Source organism: Daucus carota, chromosome 8 (assembly GCF_001625215.2).
Source record: "Daucus carota subsp. sativus chromosome 8, DH1 v3.0, whole genome shotgun sequence".
Lineage (NCBI taxonomy): Eukaryota > Viridiplantae > Streptophyta > Magnoliopsida > Apiales > Apiaceae > Daucus > Daucus carota.
Genome location: NC_030388.2, coordinates 28,086,459 through 28,103,277, shown reverse-complemented (window position 1 = coordinate 28,103,277; position 16,819 = coordinate 28,086,459). Strand labels below are relative to the sequence as shown.

Sequence of the window (16,819 nt, the reverse complement as noted above, 5' to 3'; positions counted from 1 at the left end):
CTCCTACAGCATCTGCAGTAGATGAAGAAATAGAATGTGATGCACAAGCTACAACTGAAGCTGGAGCAAATTTCTCTGATTCTCAAACTCCATTCTCTGATCATGGTCCAATTCCTCAATCACCAATGAAAATTCCTGAGGATGCCATTGTTCATGATACAGCTCCAGAGAACTACAAGTCTGATGTAGTTGAGGAAACTGACAAAGTAGCTGTGGAAGCTTTACAATCTCTTGCTCAGACTGGTGAAAAGCTCATCAAGTCACAGTCTGCAGCTCAAGAAAAATCTGCTCAGGATAATGAGGAGAAAGTTGCTGATCCTGTTCCTGAAGATGAAAAAGCAAACTCTGATACTGAGGATGATGCCAGTTCAGATAATGCCAAGGATGCAAATGATGGAGTTTCTCTGACACAACAGAAGTGGGAGTCAACTAGCCAGTACAATGCCAGGCTACAAACTCTGAACACAGACTCTGAGCCACTTCCAAGGGATCTTCAGGTTGATCCTCCAAATGAAGTATGGGATAAACTCTGGTTGAGTCACCAGCATTCCTTGGAAACACCTAAAGCTGAAGAGTTCTTATCTATGGCAGAGAAGAAAATTACAAACTCTGATGTTATGTCAAGCCTCAAGGGCACAATTCTATATCTGAAGACATTTCATCCTGCTCATGCCCAGACATCTAAATCAATAGATGGTCTAAGAACAGAGGTGGCAAAAGTCAAGGAGACAAATGAACTGGAGAAGAAAAGGACCATCAATCCTATAAAAGAAAATGTACAGAAGCTGGTAAAGTCAAATGAATCTCTGGACCAAAGGATGACCATGATAGAATCAAATCAAGAAAAGATGTCCAAACAGCTTGAAGCTATCCAAACTTCACTTTCTCTGATCACATCAATTCTGATTCCTGATGAGGATGATGTCAAAAAGGGGGAGAGAGTAGCTAAAGTCAAATGCAAGTCTACTCATCAAACTCTGAAGAGAAAGAAGAATGATGATGATGATGATGTGGATGACTTCACAAAGCACAAGAGATTTCAAGCAGGAACTGGTGGAAGAGTTTCAAACTCTGACAGTCAGAAACAATCTAAGCAAAGCACAAAGTCTGGTCCAACTCACAACATCACATCTGGATCTAAGCAAAGACCAGTGACTGGATCAGACAAACCCATGACTGATGAAGAGCTTGCCAGATTGGTTTTTGAACAAGAAAATCCAGAAGCAAATTTGGATTTGGAGTTGATTGCTGCAGAGGAAGCTGAGCTGAAAAAGGAACATATTGAAGCCATAAACTCTGGAAAGATCCAAGAGCCTGCAAAGTCAACTACCAAGCCAAAAGAAAAGGGCATACTGATAAAGGAAACCACTGTTGCTGATCAGAGTTTGTCTGTCAAAAAGATATACTCTAAGGATGAGTATACATCTAAGGGCAAAAACAAAGTGGATGAACATCTTGAGAAAGGATTCACTCTGAAGAAATTACAATCTCTGACAAGGATCAAGTTGTAAAGGAGAAGATAACAGAAGCTGCAATCTCTGACAAAGCTCATGTTGCAGAACCTCAAAAAGAAAAATTGACCTCTGACACAGCTCAAGTCAATAATGAAGCAAAGAAAGATACAGTCTCTGACAAAGCTCAAGCTGTGTTCAAACCAACAACTACTCCACTGGCTGGATTTGCAAAGCCTACTCTGATGACTGAAATAAGTTTTGAAAAAGGGTCAATTAAACCATTTTCTCATCAAAAGGCAGGAAGAGATAAAGGAGGGCTGGGATCCAAGTATGAAAAATTTGATCAGAGTATAGGATCAAGACCAGATGACCCCTCATCTCTCTGTGCTCCCAAGACTGGAGTATTGCAAGACAGAATGGACAAACTTGATTCAGTCCAGTTGGTAAAGAATGACAGAGGAGATAATATCCTTATCTACTTCATGTCTGATGGAACAGTGTTTAGAGTACTTGAAGCAGATCTATATGCTAAACACTGGGAAGAATTGAGATATGTATCATACATATTTCAAGTGAAGAACAAGTCAGGACAACACATCTCCAACCTGCTTAAAGATCAAATCAGAAGAAAGATGGGGATTACAGGAAATAAAAATGCTGGACCTTTCATTCCTAAATACCTCAATCATAAAGGACAGCTGGTGGAGATGAAGAAAAATTCAGCAAAGATTGAAACAATAGGTGGAATCAGAACTCTTGCATTTAATGAAGAGTCTGATAAAGCTTACAATATCAGGCTGGATAGGGACTTGAAGAAGAACAAAATTTATGATCTCAGAGCTGCAATTTATCAAACTGGAGTTTCAGATCCAGAGCTGAGAGAGATCAAAAGACAAATGATTGCAGTGCTTGAAGAAGCTGAGAAAGAACTCCTCAGAGAGTATCTAAAGACAGCAAATGGTATCTATGCAGCTAAGGAGTAAAGTATCTGTAAGTTTTAAAAGTTTTCTGTTATATAGTTAAACTCTGTTGCATTTGACTTAAATGTTTTGACATCATCAATTATCTGTTAACTTGCACATAACTTATTCATGCACAAGTTGGGGGAGATTGTTAGATATAATTGATGATTACTAATGTTCTTAAGGTTTGTATTAGAACAGGAATCATCAGAGTTTAAACTGGAAGCTGATCAGAGTTTAGTAAAGTCTGACAGAGTTTGATAAAGTCTGATCAGAGTTTACATAGTCAAGACTCGACAGAGTTTACACGTGGAAAGAGCTCAGAAGCGGATATACTTCAAGGAAGGATAGAAGCTGAGGAGTGATTTGCTGACTATGGAAACTAAACAGAAAACTGGAGCAATCTTTGATTGATAGATTTATTAGCTGATTTATAGGATATCAAATCAGAGATTGATTTTGTAACTGTGTCTATATAAACACAGATTAGGGTTACTCTATATGAGTTGAGTTATCGAGTATATTGTTAAGAACCCTAGCAGCTCTTAGTGACACAATATAAATCACTGAGAGAGTTTTTGTAACCTTCAAAGCTTTGTGAATATAAGAGTTTATTGATTCCAATTACTCATATTGTCTTACTGTGTTACAGATTGTGATCACTACATTATATTATATAGTGAGTTTATAGGACCTAACACATATTTCAAGGTACTTGTTTGATATTTATGGTGACTTTAGTGACCATCTTGATACCGTTGATACCGTTTTGAGTTCAGTGACCACTTGATACATTAGGCCCACTTCAATGACCAACCTGATAATTAACCCTGAAAAGAAATCGTAACGGAGAGAAAAGTTAAAGGTAACAGATAGCAACTGGGCTGGCACACCAGCAATGGACTAGTTCGAGCATTTGATAAATTTTTAAGCCCGTCTACATTTCTTCCAAAATATACCTCTTGATGAGCTTTGGATGAACGACACTGTACATGAAACTTCTATTCAAATTTTATTTTTATCCGAAAGCCCTAGATTTAAAAATATTTTTGACGATATTAGATAAAATAATGAATTAAAATATATAACAAATTTTTTATTAAAAATCAAATCTATACTATACTATAATAAGCCAACATAGGTATAATTCGTAGTCGTACAAAATTTATCTTTTCTAAATACAAGTCTGTCACATATAGACTTCTCTTACTCTTACAATATTAAAGAGTTTTATACCGTTTAAATTACAAACACTTGAGATGTAGTACAAGATAAAAACTCCACCATTATTCTTTTAAATATAATCAGTTGGTAAATATAATCTGGTTAAAATCCAATCCATCAATACTAAAATACTAATAATAAGATGTTAAAATTTAAATTATGATTAATAAATTACGAATTCTATACCCGCCCGTGCTTCGCACGGGTTAAAGGCTAGTATAATATTATTTTAAAATTGTAATGTATGGTGTAGAATCTCCGACGAGTATTAAAAATCGGACAAAAACATCACTTTTATATTAATAAACCCGTGATGATATTATTATGGTGATTTCTAATTCAATAACGAAAAACATATAAAGTTGTTGGTACAACCCGATAATTATTTTGGATATTTCACAAATTTATGATAAAGTTGATAGCTAATATTTACTTCCTCCGTCCTGAGGGATATATTTAAGTGATAGATTTGAAAAGTAGATGAAATTAGTGGGTAGGTGAGATTTTTATATTATAATAATTTATTATTTTGAGAAAATTTTAAAATATATAAAATTGAATAGAACATCTCATGAGGAAAATGTATAAAAATCAGAGTGACGGAAGGAATAATAATTTGGCTAAAGTTCATATTAACCTTTTTCTTTTTCAAGATTTAAAATCCAAGGTCGAATATGTTAAAACTTGAAGCATAGGAGTCACCAAAGCATAAATGAAATACAACACGCAACACACATCGACTATGCAAAGCAACTAACAACACACAAATTGAAGCCCTCCTTTTTTTTGTCATTTTGTTTATTGACTTTTCATTTAACCAAACTCCCCAAAAATAAAAACAAAAAATATCTAATTTTATAATTTCATTACTTCAAACCCTAGCCAAATTAAAATCAAACTTTAGTAATTTTCATCGAAATCACAACCATGGAGATCTCTCTAATCGCCGATTCGATCTCCGCCGCCGCATCTCCCGGCGCTCTCCACCTCTCCTCCGTGATTTTCCCCATGGACGCCGTCGCTCCGCCGCCGGTAAAGCGCAATTACATCCCTAAAGCGCCTCGGTCGCTTGTTAGAAAGCGGTGCCGTACGAGACGGAGGTCATTGACCGGTGGCGACGATGAGGACGGCGGAGACGGCGGTTTTTTCGGTGGCGACGGTCCTTTCGGCGGTGGAGGAGGTGGAGGCGGTGGCGGATGGAACTTTGACGGATCGGATTGGGAGGAGTCGTCGGCGTCGTGGTCCGATCCGGCGTTTGATTTTGTTTACGAAGTAATGTCGTGGATTGCGCTTTCAAATTGCTTGCTTTATGCGTTTAAGAAAGTGTTGAGAATTGGCGGTGCTGGTGATCGCGAGAAAGCTCAGACGATATGTTGAGTTTCGGTATTATTTTCGTATCGCTAGTTTGAGGCTATTCTTTTTTAGAATGTTGCGAATTATGTGATTTCGGAAAATAATTCATGTTTAGCTTCGATTCCATGTAAATAATGTACATAATTCGAAGTTGAATAATTTATCTGTGATGTATATAATTACATTTCCTGGATATATAGAAGTATTAGAAAAGTCATTTCGATTTCATCGTGTTTGAGCTTTACATTTTGTGTTTGCAGACTGCAATTTGCGTGCGATTAGTTCCATTTATATAGTTACCAATTTATTGAGTATAGGATTGGAGTTTTAGCAATTGTGATGGCGGTGAAAGTTGTAATGCTTAATTATCAATTATTAGGAAGATGTTATTTAGAGGATGAATGAGTAGCTTCGACTTAAGCTTTGTTGTGAAGTCTGTAGTATAGTCTGTGGTTGCGGGATCATAGATAAAGAAGACATTTCTCTTTTCCTCTACAAAATTCAGCTGCGAGCTAAGAGCATCTCCAATAGTCTCCTAACACACTCTTAAATATAATATAAATTATTGGCTCTTAGTGATTTAAAGTAGGTTAAACTCCAACAATACTCTTTATATTCACTCCTTACTATGTTTTATATTATTAAAAGTAAGTTATGTACAAAAAAGTACAAAAGAAAGTGGATGGAGAGAGAATGTGTGCTTACAAGTTTATTATAAAATAATAGTTAAGAGTGACTAGTAGCTCTTAAAAGGGGTTAAATATCAAAGTGGTCACCGAAGTGGAGTTCATATATCACTTTCCTCACTAATCTTATCGGGGTCTCATTTCAGTCATTAAAGTCACAATAAATATCAATTAAGTGCCTCCAAATTTCAGTTCAAGGAGTAAAAATATTATTTATAGAGTTTGACACATTATTTTTGAATACTACGACAACCAAGTAAAAGGTTATGACTTCTACTATTTATGATAATATATTTAGATTTTTTAAATTTTATTTACTATTTATTTTTTATTATATTAATACATTTTTTTGTTTTAATTAAAAATAAATACTAAATAAAATTGATAAAATCTGAATATATTGTCATAAATACTAGAAGTCATAACCTTTTAATTGGTTGTGGTAGTATTCAAAAATAATGTGTCAAACTCTCTAAATAATATTTTTACTCTTTGAACTGAAATTTGGAGGTACTTGGTTGATATTTATTGTGACTTTAATGATTGAAATGAGACCCCGATAAAATTAGTGAGCAAAGTGATATATGATCTCCACTTCAGTGACCAATTTGATATTTAACCCAAAAACCTCTTAAAAGTGAGGAGAGAGAGGAGAAATTTAGTAAACTTAAGAGCAACTAAGAGCAACTCCAAGGGACTCTCTAAACAAACTCCTAAGTCTAAATTTTAGGAGCAAATCAAAATTTAGTGCTCCAATGGGCTCCTAGATGCTCTTTAAAAATTTAGGAGCCTACTCTCTCTCCTTTCTTTTAAAGAGCATCTAGTAGCTCTTAACTCAATATTATATTAATTTCTCTTCAATCTTCTCTCTCTTTTAGTTAACTTTTTCCTCTCATTTATATGAAATAAATATAAAATGTGAATAAGGAGCTAAGTATAAAGAGTAGCATTGGAGTTCTCACGTTTTCCGATGTATTAACTTAGAGCATCTCCAAGAGCCTCCTTGTTGGCTCCTAAATATAATATAAAAAATGTGGCTCTTAGTAATTTAGGACAAAGTTAAGAGTGTAAACTCCAACAATACTCTCTACATCTCTTCTCTATTTCATATTTTATTCATATATTGGGCTCCACTACAACAAAAAGAGAGGGAAAGATGGAGGTTGATTGGAGCGAAGGATTTTTTTATCGTAAAAAAATAAGTTAGGAGCTATGTGATGGCTCTTAACTTTGAGGAGAGAGGAGAGAGAAACAAGAGGCTCTTAAGATTTAAGAGCCACTTAAGAGTCTCTTGGAGCAACATTTTTCTTCTCACTCCTCAAATCTCAAATTAAGAGCCTAAATGAAGAGCCTCTTGGAGATGCTCTTACTAGGAGCCACATATTATATTATTGTTTAAGGAATGATTTAGGAGCACCGTTGGAGATGCTCTAAGAACTTATTGGAGCAAGCAAAAATGACATTCTCCTCAAATTTCAATTTAAGATGCACTATAAAGAGTCTATGTTCCATATCAATAAAAAAAAACTAATTTAATCAAGTTAAATACTATTGTATGTAGTTCCCTCGAAAAATCAAATATTTTACATCCTTTTTTCTCTGCAAAACCTTGTATTGAGCTTCAATCTAGGCACAAGTGGTTTATTTGGATTGCTAGATGAATAGTTCCCCTTTGAAGCTAGCTATTTGGTATTGAAGTTAGCCACTTGGTTTGAAATCTCATTTGGACTCTCCTGCTCTATTAGTATGATATGTTAATCTCCTTGGCTTGTCTGCTCAAGCTACCTAGCTTTCAGTCGGTCCTTTAAAGCTACTGAAGCTTGGTTTCAGTTGAGCTCATCATATATATTCCAATGTGGCCTTGCATAAACACTTTTTTTTTGTATTTATTGGTAATTCAGATGTTGTGTTGTACTGTTGTCAAATATAGATGCGTTCTTGGTACTTGGTAATGTGATACTGCTCCTATTCGGTTCAAACTGTAAGGAGGCTGTGTGATCGGGAGTGTTGCTGAAAGTGGAGAATCATATAACTACGTACTAAGAGTAAAGAAACTACATTCTATGAGCAACTGGAGACCTGGGCACATCCTTCTCCCAGACCCGAAAGGCAGGAACTCATAGCTTTGACCCTTGTATTTAACATCGATGTCACTCTCTTGCAGTTTTTTGTTTGCTCCAATGACTATCGCAATCTCAGATATAGTCGTCTTCATTTTGTCAGGATTTGGCAAGAGCTCACACATTGCCCACTCAATAGAGGTGCTTGATGTATCTGTTCCACCAAGAAACATTTCCTGCACAAATTTTATGAACTTAGGCATGTATTGTAAATAACCATGAATACTCTGACAATTAGCTGGTTCATTCTTTCCAGTTCCCGTATAATCTAACAACACATCAAAGAAGCCCTTCCGCTCTGATGATAATTCCTGCTTTTGTTGCCTTTCCTTTATAAATGTGGGTATAATTTCTATGGCCTTTGCTAAGCTACAATTCGTAGTCTTCCTTATTCCTCGGAGATCAAGCCTTCTTAGCCAGGGTAGGAAATCAGAGATATTGGGACGACCCAAACCCTCGTTTTTACCTGCCAAAGCCGTACAAAGTTCGGAGGAAATTTCTGAATGAGGATCCACCTAGTCGCGAGACAGAGTGAGATTGCTGGGAGGACAAAGCGGCTGACCACAATTCCACTACCTGCCTTACTGATATCATGTTGATAACCCTCTTGTTAGCGAATAGCTCAGAGGTACATAGTAGCCTTAAGGTGCGACTGTAGTAGGCGTATGAGGCGCCACAGACACAGTGTAATAGTCATGTAAGCTCAAGGCGTGTCTACTGAACCAGTCAGCAAGGGAGAGATTATGGTTTTCACAAAACTCTTCAGCTGCACCAGCAGAAAGAAGCGCCATGGTCTTGACAAAACCAAGATTTAACCACACAACAGGACCATATTCTTGTCTTAGTTCTTCAAAACTTCTGTGGGGCGCGAATTTCGAAGATCAAAAAGATTGCCAAAAACTGGCCATCCCCTAGGACCAGGAGGGAGCTTGGAACGTTGTTACAATTCCTCTTCAAGTGCCAAACAAGTGAAATCAAACTTATCAAGGTGCCCAGAATAGCATAGTTCCAATTACACTCCATGTCAGTTTTTAATATCTGCTATTTAAAGTCATATTAGAGTTGCATATATATACACAACAAATAGATTTATACTTTATGTGTAATTGTCATGTGTGCTTGAATGTGTTATATATCCGTGCTATGAGCTGAATGATTTGTATAGCTATTCTGTCAAGTAACACATGAACAATTATCCGTTTATTCTGGATGTAAAAGAAATTGGAGCACTTTTGAGAAGGTAATGTTCCTACTTATTTATTTATTTAGTTATTATTTACTTATTTTTTTAGAGCTATATGTTAATTGGCTAATTATTGCATGGATATTCAGATTCATACAAAGAAGTGAAACATGTTGGATGTCAAGAGATTTTATAATCTGTTCAATTCAATGCAAAAATTTGTAAATAAAAGGATTAAAATAAAAAATTAATGTGATACCCTACGAGTTAGAGGACAAGTATGATTTAAGGTTGTATGATTTAAGGTTGAATGGTACATGGTGATGATGAGGAACTATTACATTCAATTATTAGTACAGAAGGTGGTGAAGATGATTTAAGGTTGAATAATACATGGTGGTGATGATGAGAAACTATTACATGATTCAACTATAATACCGAAGAATGCACTAGAAGTGAAATTGTGAGAATTGCTTCTTCTGAATTCTTTCAGGACTGTTATAAAGTTTAATGAAAAAATATTTGAGTCCGAAAATAAGATAGAGAAGGACATTAATTTTGATGAATATGATCCTAAATAAAATATTCGGAAAAAACAATATCATAATTGAAGAGTAACCATCCTAAAATGTCAGAGATACCATAATCTCAAGTCCAGCCATCCTAAAATGTTAAAATGTCAGAGATATCATAATCTATTTCTAACATCCAAAAATGTTAGAGAAAGACCATATCATTCTGAGCCTAACCATTCTAAATTAATCTTTGTAAGACTCCTCCAAACTGTTCATTAAGCTAAGTAACCCGTTTCGCCACCTCTACAAATGAATCAGTAAAAGTCCAATGCAATGTTATAAGTGGTGCCATTTCTATAATTTGAAATCAAATGCTAAAAATCTCAACTCCAATGGGGTTCTATACTTGGATGCAAATATGCATATATGCATCCTTGGTTCTAAATTTGAAACCAAGGATGCATTTATGCATCCATGCCACATCATCAACTAACTATAATTGGTATATATAGTGGTGAACTTTAAACAAAGTTTAGGAGAGAGGGACTAAAGTTACTTAATTTTGGAATTATTTGGATGCAAAATGCATCTAGCATTGGAGTTGAAGTTCTATTTTAGCAACAAAAAACACTTTTTGGTGCTAAATTATAACAATAGCTATAGCTATTTTGCATCTTGCATTGGACTTGCTCTAAAGTGACAACATTGGGAGTTCACAAAATGCATGCACACACACATTTATGTACACTACAAAAGATCATCATATATTTCATATACTAGCACTTTAATTATAAATACTCCAGATAGTAACGCCAAATTAACACATCATCACACAAGTGATCACGTTTAACACATACTAATACTGGAAAATGTAGTGTTCTAAACGACACTACTCTTACAAAACACACAACAAACACGCACTAAAACTCTAAAACACAAACTACTTTTGTTTTTTTTTTGGTGTAACAACTGCTGGTAGTAAATTTTGCACGGTAATAATAATAACTACTGATGGTGATCCATTAAGCTGTAGGCAACACATCCAGATCATCCAAGGCCCAGTAATCCACCGAGTTCATCTGACTCACCTCTGGCTCCAAGCCCAAGAAACTCTCCAAACCCGACATCTCATCTTTGAACTCGTCCTCATCAGTTTGGGATATCATTCGGGCTGCACCAAAGCTTGGCGGCTGAGAAATTCCAAACCCCATCACTGAGTTGGTGCCTAACTCGGTGGGGAAGCTGAAGGATGACTGAGTCGACTCGGTGGGAGTGAATGGCTGAGTCGACCAGGTGGGAGAGAACGACTGAGTCGACTCGGTGGGAGTGAATGACTGAGTCGACCAGGTAGGAGTGAATGACTGAGTCGACTCGGTGGGGTAAAACGACTCGGTGAACTCGGCGGGTGTGAGTGACAGAGTGAACTCGGTGGGGGTGAGTGACCGAGTTGACCAGGTGGGTGACCGAGTTGACTCAGTGAATTTGGGTGGACAGACCTTCCTAGCCTGTGGCTGAATTTGAGGTGGCGGAGGAAAGTTGAGCTTGGCCTTGTCGCCACGAATGCGCTTCGCCGCCTCGTCGTAAGCCCGGGCAGCCTCTTCAGGAGTGCTGAAAGTACCGAGCCAGACTCGGGCACCTTTCTGCGGGTCACGTATCTCAGCTGCCCATTTGCCCCACGGCCTTTGACGAATGCCTCGGTAGACATTCTTCCTCGCCCTCTTCGTCCCTCCACCTGGTTGACTCGGTTCTTCACTCGTTCCTAAAAAATTAAAAAATAAACAATTCAAATATTATCTGATTTTTATGAATAAAACTAAAATATCATCCTTGCACAATCAGTGATTTGCTACTCATTTTTTAAATTGAACCAATTTTATTTTTATTTTTAAGATGCGACGTTTTTTTTGGGCTTACCGAAAGAGTTGTCCGAGGGTGGGTAAGAGTTCCAGCCAAAGCTGTTGGAACCAGTGGCGCCGTGAAGCTTGTCATAGAGGTCTCGTGACGTCACTTTCCGGCTAGGTTTGATGGGTGGCTCGAAGCCGGAGATGACTGCTCCTCCACACATGTTTGCTGGGTTTTTCAGAGAGAGGATGAAAAAGAGAAATAATGATGATTTTTATGAATGAAGACGAGGGTGATATATATATATATGCAAATGCAAATGCGAATGCAGCAACATAGGCGGTGCCACTCTAGGCCCCAGGGCACGTGTCCCATGAATCATGATTATTCTTATACGTAAATAATACTCCCTCTGTCCCTCTCATTTCTTTACAGTTACTATTTTGGGATGCCCCTCTCATTTTTTTACGTTACCATAAATAGTAAGTTTTTCTAATCATTACACTCACTATCTTCTCCCGCTATCTCATATTTAACAATATAAACTACTATTACACCCACTAATTTTCTCCACTATCTCAAATCTATTATTAAATATTGATAGGTCCCACCACTTTACCTACTTTTCATCTAACTTTACTCATTTTTCATACATTGTCTTGGTCTCCGTGTCCCCCTCCAATGTAAACAATTGAGGGGGACGGAGGGAGTAACATCATTTTATTTCTTCGAGTTGATGCATAAATGATAAAACATGAGTACAAGTATTTTAGAGGGTCATCTTCCTCTCAGGAGTTGGGACTGTTATCTTAAGAATTTTTATAATTTTTTAATATTAATTAGGATTCTGTAGCAAGATGGACATTCAAAAATTATCGTGTTAATGTATTACTATAACGATGAAAAAAACATATATTTATATTTGGATCCTGAAAATAATATTTAAAATTACTTTTCTTACACCTAACATTCGTGCAAAAAAAAAGATTATTAACTTAAAATGAGAGCGAACAAGATAATCTGAACACGTCGGTACAGAGTTGCATGCAGATCTAGCTGGCCTGGGATCAAAGAAATAGAGAAAATGACAAGATCAGCATTTAATTCTCGGAACTTTATAATCTGGGGGAGGTTTATACTTTATGTTCGATGAGATCATATATATGGAAAGTTGGTTGGGCACGATAAGATCTTAATTTTTGCTCATTATATTTGTAATATATTATAATCGAATTTTCTAGTTTGCACCGAGAGTTTTATAACATATGCACACACATCTATACCATACACATCGTAAATTATGAAAATACTGAACACATTCTAATTAAATTTAATAATCTCAATAAATTTTATTATTTTTTCAGAAGTATTGAATTTATCAAAAATAAATATATACATTATATTATGTTGAAATCGACACATTTTTATTAATTTAGCGCGACTAGAGTCATAACTGGTTGTTCAAACCAAAAACTCTTGTGAAACATGTAAGAATATAGAATAATTTGACATACTACCGCAACCGAGTTGTGAAAAATGGTGACGCAATTCAGCTTAAAATGAATGGCAATATGTTTTTCAGAACTCACCCTTCAAAACAGGTCCTCGTCCCTGGCCATGTTCCGGGGTTGGATAACATTTTTTTTTAACATGTTCATTACTTTTTAACTACCGAACGTGTACTCGTTTAGTGTTTTTCAACTTCCGGATGAAATCATTTTATCATTAAAAGACACCGGATATGTTAAAAAAATATTATAATCATGACGGCTGGATATTCATCCAAACAGCCGAAAATTCACAGCTGCTTAACATCCCCAACACGCGAGGGCCGGGACAGGACCCTTCAGAATATACAATTTCTTGAATAGCGCAGAAGTTAGAGTGTTTGATCAGCGGCTACACAGCAACAAGAAAAGAGAAATGGTAGGGGAAGAGCATAACTGAAATGCCCAGGTAGTGTGTCAGCTCCCCTCCAAAAGCTTGCAACAATAATACCAACTGTTACTCAGGATTCAGGAAACAGAAATTGAGTCCATAGTTGTCGAGAAAACTGCTTTCTGTTGGTCTCCTAGTGCCCTTGGCTTCCTAACCAGAAAACAATCCTAAACATTCTCATCATAATATCTCAGAGAAGATACACCAATACGCCGTTGTCACACCATCAATGCCCAACTTACGCCTTACGGCTTCCAGGCAAGATGCTCAATATATAAAAACAGAAGCAAATGATTTGCTAATAACCTAGACTCTATCACAAAACAAGAATGCAAGTTAAAAACGAACCTCGGATAGAACTAGCATGGAACTTCAGATGAAAGGCTCCGACGGTTAAACCAAGGAACCTAGAAAAAGCTGGAAGTATATGCAACATGGAGGTATCAGGCACTGATAGAATATAGATATAACCTCCTAGCTGATTAGATATTTGGCATATGGAAGCTTAGAAACAGAAATAACAGCCATATTAAGTGAATTTTGGCCAAATGAAAAAACCATACCCTCAAGTCCTCAACATTTCAACTGCGAGCAGTGATCTATGTTACATACTGGACATAAGTTTCTTTAACACAACCGACATCCTGAAGATATATGGAGGATGTCTAAAACATGAGCATGAAGCACATTATAAATTAATGAAACATAAAAAATAATTAAACCCTTTGTAGTGGAAGCAACAGTCTCTCAGCTTTGAACTTCTATGATGGTCATCCTAAAAGTTTCAGCCAGTCAAAACTTGCAATAGCATACAAAATGAACTGAATACATTGAATACAGGAAAAAACTAAATATGCATATTTCTTCTAATTAGAGGTTTTGAAGCAGCATAAGTTCAAGAAGAGTAGCAGTTACCGGTTTCGTGTTTCAATTTACAGGCTAGCAGTTACCAGTTTTCGTACTAGAGGAAAACATATACATCCCTTGCGACTTGCATCCAACTATGCACACAACCATATTATTACCCCTACCAAGTTTCAGCACAAGATAATTTTAGCAGAGTTCAAAAAGCAATCCCAAGACTGAAACTTTCAAAAAGAGGAGGAAGAAATCGTTTCAAAATTCAAAAGGACAATCAGACTAATAAGTGCATCACCAGCTAAAAACTAAAAATTCAGAAGGACAGTGAATACTGTGGAATATAAGATTATATGATTATAATAGATTTAGAACATATTATTCACAATATTTTCTTCAAATATTTAAAGAAGGTTCCCACAATTTCTCTAAGAGAAACATGCACAAATTCAAAATTCTGTCATACAAGATATTGCAGACTAAACAGATGATATTCCCTTTCTAATCTTTAACAGGTTACTAATGTTTTATCAGGCTGATGGACCAGGGTATCCTCCCTGGTTCCAGGACGAACCTCCACCACCACCCTGAGGCCCATTTTGGCCATTCACTGCAGTGGGTTGATTAATAGGCTCTCTTCGATCTTGAGCCCAGTTATCTCTTCTCATTGGATCTCTCCTTTCAGTCTGCATGCTCTCTCGACGCCTATCATATCGCACTCGAGGTCTTGATCTAGTTGGTTGCCTATCATCATACCTGTACTGTGGCCTATGTATAACTTTTCCATCAACAAACAGATCTCCTGTCAGTCCATACATATGAACACATTAGGGGCGAGTTCTTAAAAAGAAATATAGCTTCAAGAACCAACTTTTCCATGTGTGTGTGTGTGTGTGTGTGTATAATCTCTAAATAAAATATTCAAGACCAACCTCCATAATCTTTGTTAGGAACATCAAGATATGAATCAGGCAGTACCCACAACACTCCAGGTATCTCTGTTTACAAACAAGTTACCAGATGTCAAATAATTATCAAGTAAGTTACAAAGATGTGTTATGAATGCCTAATAACACTGCCATATTATCTGGCATAAGTTTGGTTACCTCCAAAAACTATTCATTACTTACAAGTTATTTAAGACTTATAACCAAACCAGGTCCTGAGAAACAATAGCAAGCATAATATAACATCGAAATTAAAAAACATTTAAGCACAATATTAAGTTTCAGAAAGGTAGTATTTTATAAAAAGAAACCAAACCTCTTAACAGGATAATCAAGCAGCATCAAATGAACAATAAAGTCAATAAGTAACTTATCTTCTCAGTATAGATATTCATTGTCCTCAATTATTTTTAGACAATGAAAATTGTTCAACCAAATTATGGTATCAAGGCATCAATATATAATGGTGGCTTTATATTAGAACCTAGTTCTTTTTTACAAGCTTCCCAAATGCTAATTTTAAGAAATATCAGATTCGCTCCTTCAAAGTGCATTGTTTAATATATCCATGAAAGACAACGTCCTAATATAAAAGGCTAAGGAACTCAACCAGCGATACAAAAATCGCGAAGACATAAACTCAGGACATGCTACATCAATTATCGATCAAACGCTACACGAACACAAAAATATCAAAACTTAAAAACCTCAATAAAAATAGAAAGAATGTAACCTTTCATTTTGTAAGAAAGCTCTTCAGGTATCAAAGCACCAAAACCAGTATACGTAGTAGTACTAACGGAGTAAATCTTCTTTTTCGCCTCTTCTTCGCTGAAAAACGAAACTAGACCATAAAAATCAATAACACAACATAGCAGAAACAGTGAACTCCTTAATCTAATAAATTAAAAATCTCGATACATTACGGAAGCAAGTCAATAACATAATAGAAACAATGCATTTTCTTAAGACCTCGATTAATTAATAATCTCGATAAATTAAATTACCTTCCGACGACGGAAGCAAGGGCTTTAACATAAGCGCTAATCATTTCATCCTCGCTAGGCTTAGGATCCGAAGTGAACTCCATAACAATCAACCAGTGCTCATAATCACATCCGTCGAGCAAAATCGTTGCTTTCGGCGGCCGGTTGGTCCAATTCGGCGCCGAATCGTTCAGCGGCGAGTAACCCGACCCAGTCGTCTTGAAACGAACCGGAGCTCCGGTTGGACCCGAAATGGGACTGAGCTTGTGGCTTAGGAGCGTGAGAGATAAGCGCGGAGCTGCGGCGAGTGGGGATGATGATGATGGCGAGTGAGAGAGAGCGCGTGAGATTACTGTGGCTAATGTGCGCCGGGTTGTGAGAGTAGTCGCCATTTTTATCGAGTTGAGCACTGAGAGAGATGAGTTTGGGGGTTTATATTAGGGTTTATCATAATTTTTTAATCTGATACGACGCCGTTTTGTGTTTCATTTATTCTTCATCATCTTCATGGATTTAGTTTTTGTTTTCTGTCTAATTATTAGCAGATATTTTCCGTTACATAACTCCGTCTCTTTTTATTTATAAGCGATTATGTTGAACTATCCTTTTTGTTATTATAAAATAAAGTAACGAATTTATTTAATATATGTGCATATGGCGTAATAAAATAATTAGAGAAATCAAAACTGTTTATGAAGTAAATATTCGAATCTAATCACAATTTTTACGTTAAAAGAGTAAAAAAAAAACT

General features: G+C 36.4%; 3 protein-coding genes and 1 pseudogene across 3 annotated transcripts; 1 reads left to right on the top strand and 3 right to left on the bottom strand.

Moving 5' to 3' along the window:
- Positions 1-4,567: 4,567 nt before the first annotated feature.
- LOC108197007 (uncharacterized) lies at positions 4,568-5,017 on the top strand. The gene has a single exon (XM_017364468.2). It carries the CDS (start codon positions 4,568-4,570, stop codon positions 5,015-5,017), a length of 450 nt encoding a protein of 149 aa, XP_017219957.1.
- A 2,694-nt stretch (positions 5,018-7,711) lies between these two features.
- LOC135148529 (cytochrome P450 76A2-like) lies at positions 7,712-9,019 on the bottom strand (annotated as a pseudogene).
- Positions 9,020-10,253: 1,234 nt separating this feature from the next.
- LOC108197006 (ethylene-responsive transcription factor RAP2-3) lies at positions 10,254-11,697 on the bottom strand. The gene is made up of 2 exons (XM_017364467.2): positions 11,412-11,697; positions 10,254-11,256 (listed from the first exon to the last, which is right to left on the bottom strand). The coding sequence occupies exons 1-2, from the start codon at positions 11,560-11,562 to the stop codon at positions 10,520-10,522; spliced, it is 888 nt and encodes a 295-aa protein (XP_017219956.1). The 5' UTR covers positions 11,563-11,697; the 3' UTR covers positions 10,254-10,519.
- Positions 11,698-14,467: 2,770 nt separating this feature from the next.
- Positions 14,468-16,493, bottom strand: LOC108197568 (multiple organellar RNA editing factor 3, mitochondrial). Its single transcript, XM_017365220.2, has 4 exons — positions 16,090-16,493; positions 15,816-15,913; positions 15,068-15,133; positions 14,468-14,937 (listed from the first exon to the last, which is right to left on the bottom strand). Exons 1-4 carry the CDS (start codon positions 16,458-16,460, stop codon positions 14,666-14,668), a joined length of 807 nt encoding a protein of 268 aa, XP_017220709.1. The 5' UTR covers positions 16,461-16,493; the 3' UTR covers positions 14,468-14,665.
- Positions 16,494-16,819: the final 326 nt, after the last annotated feature.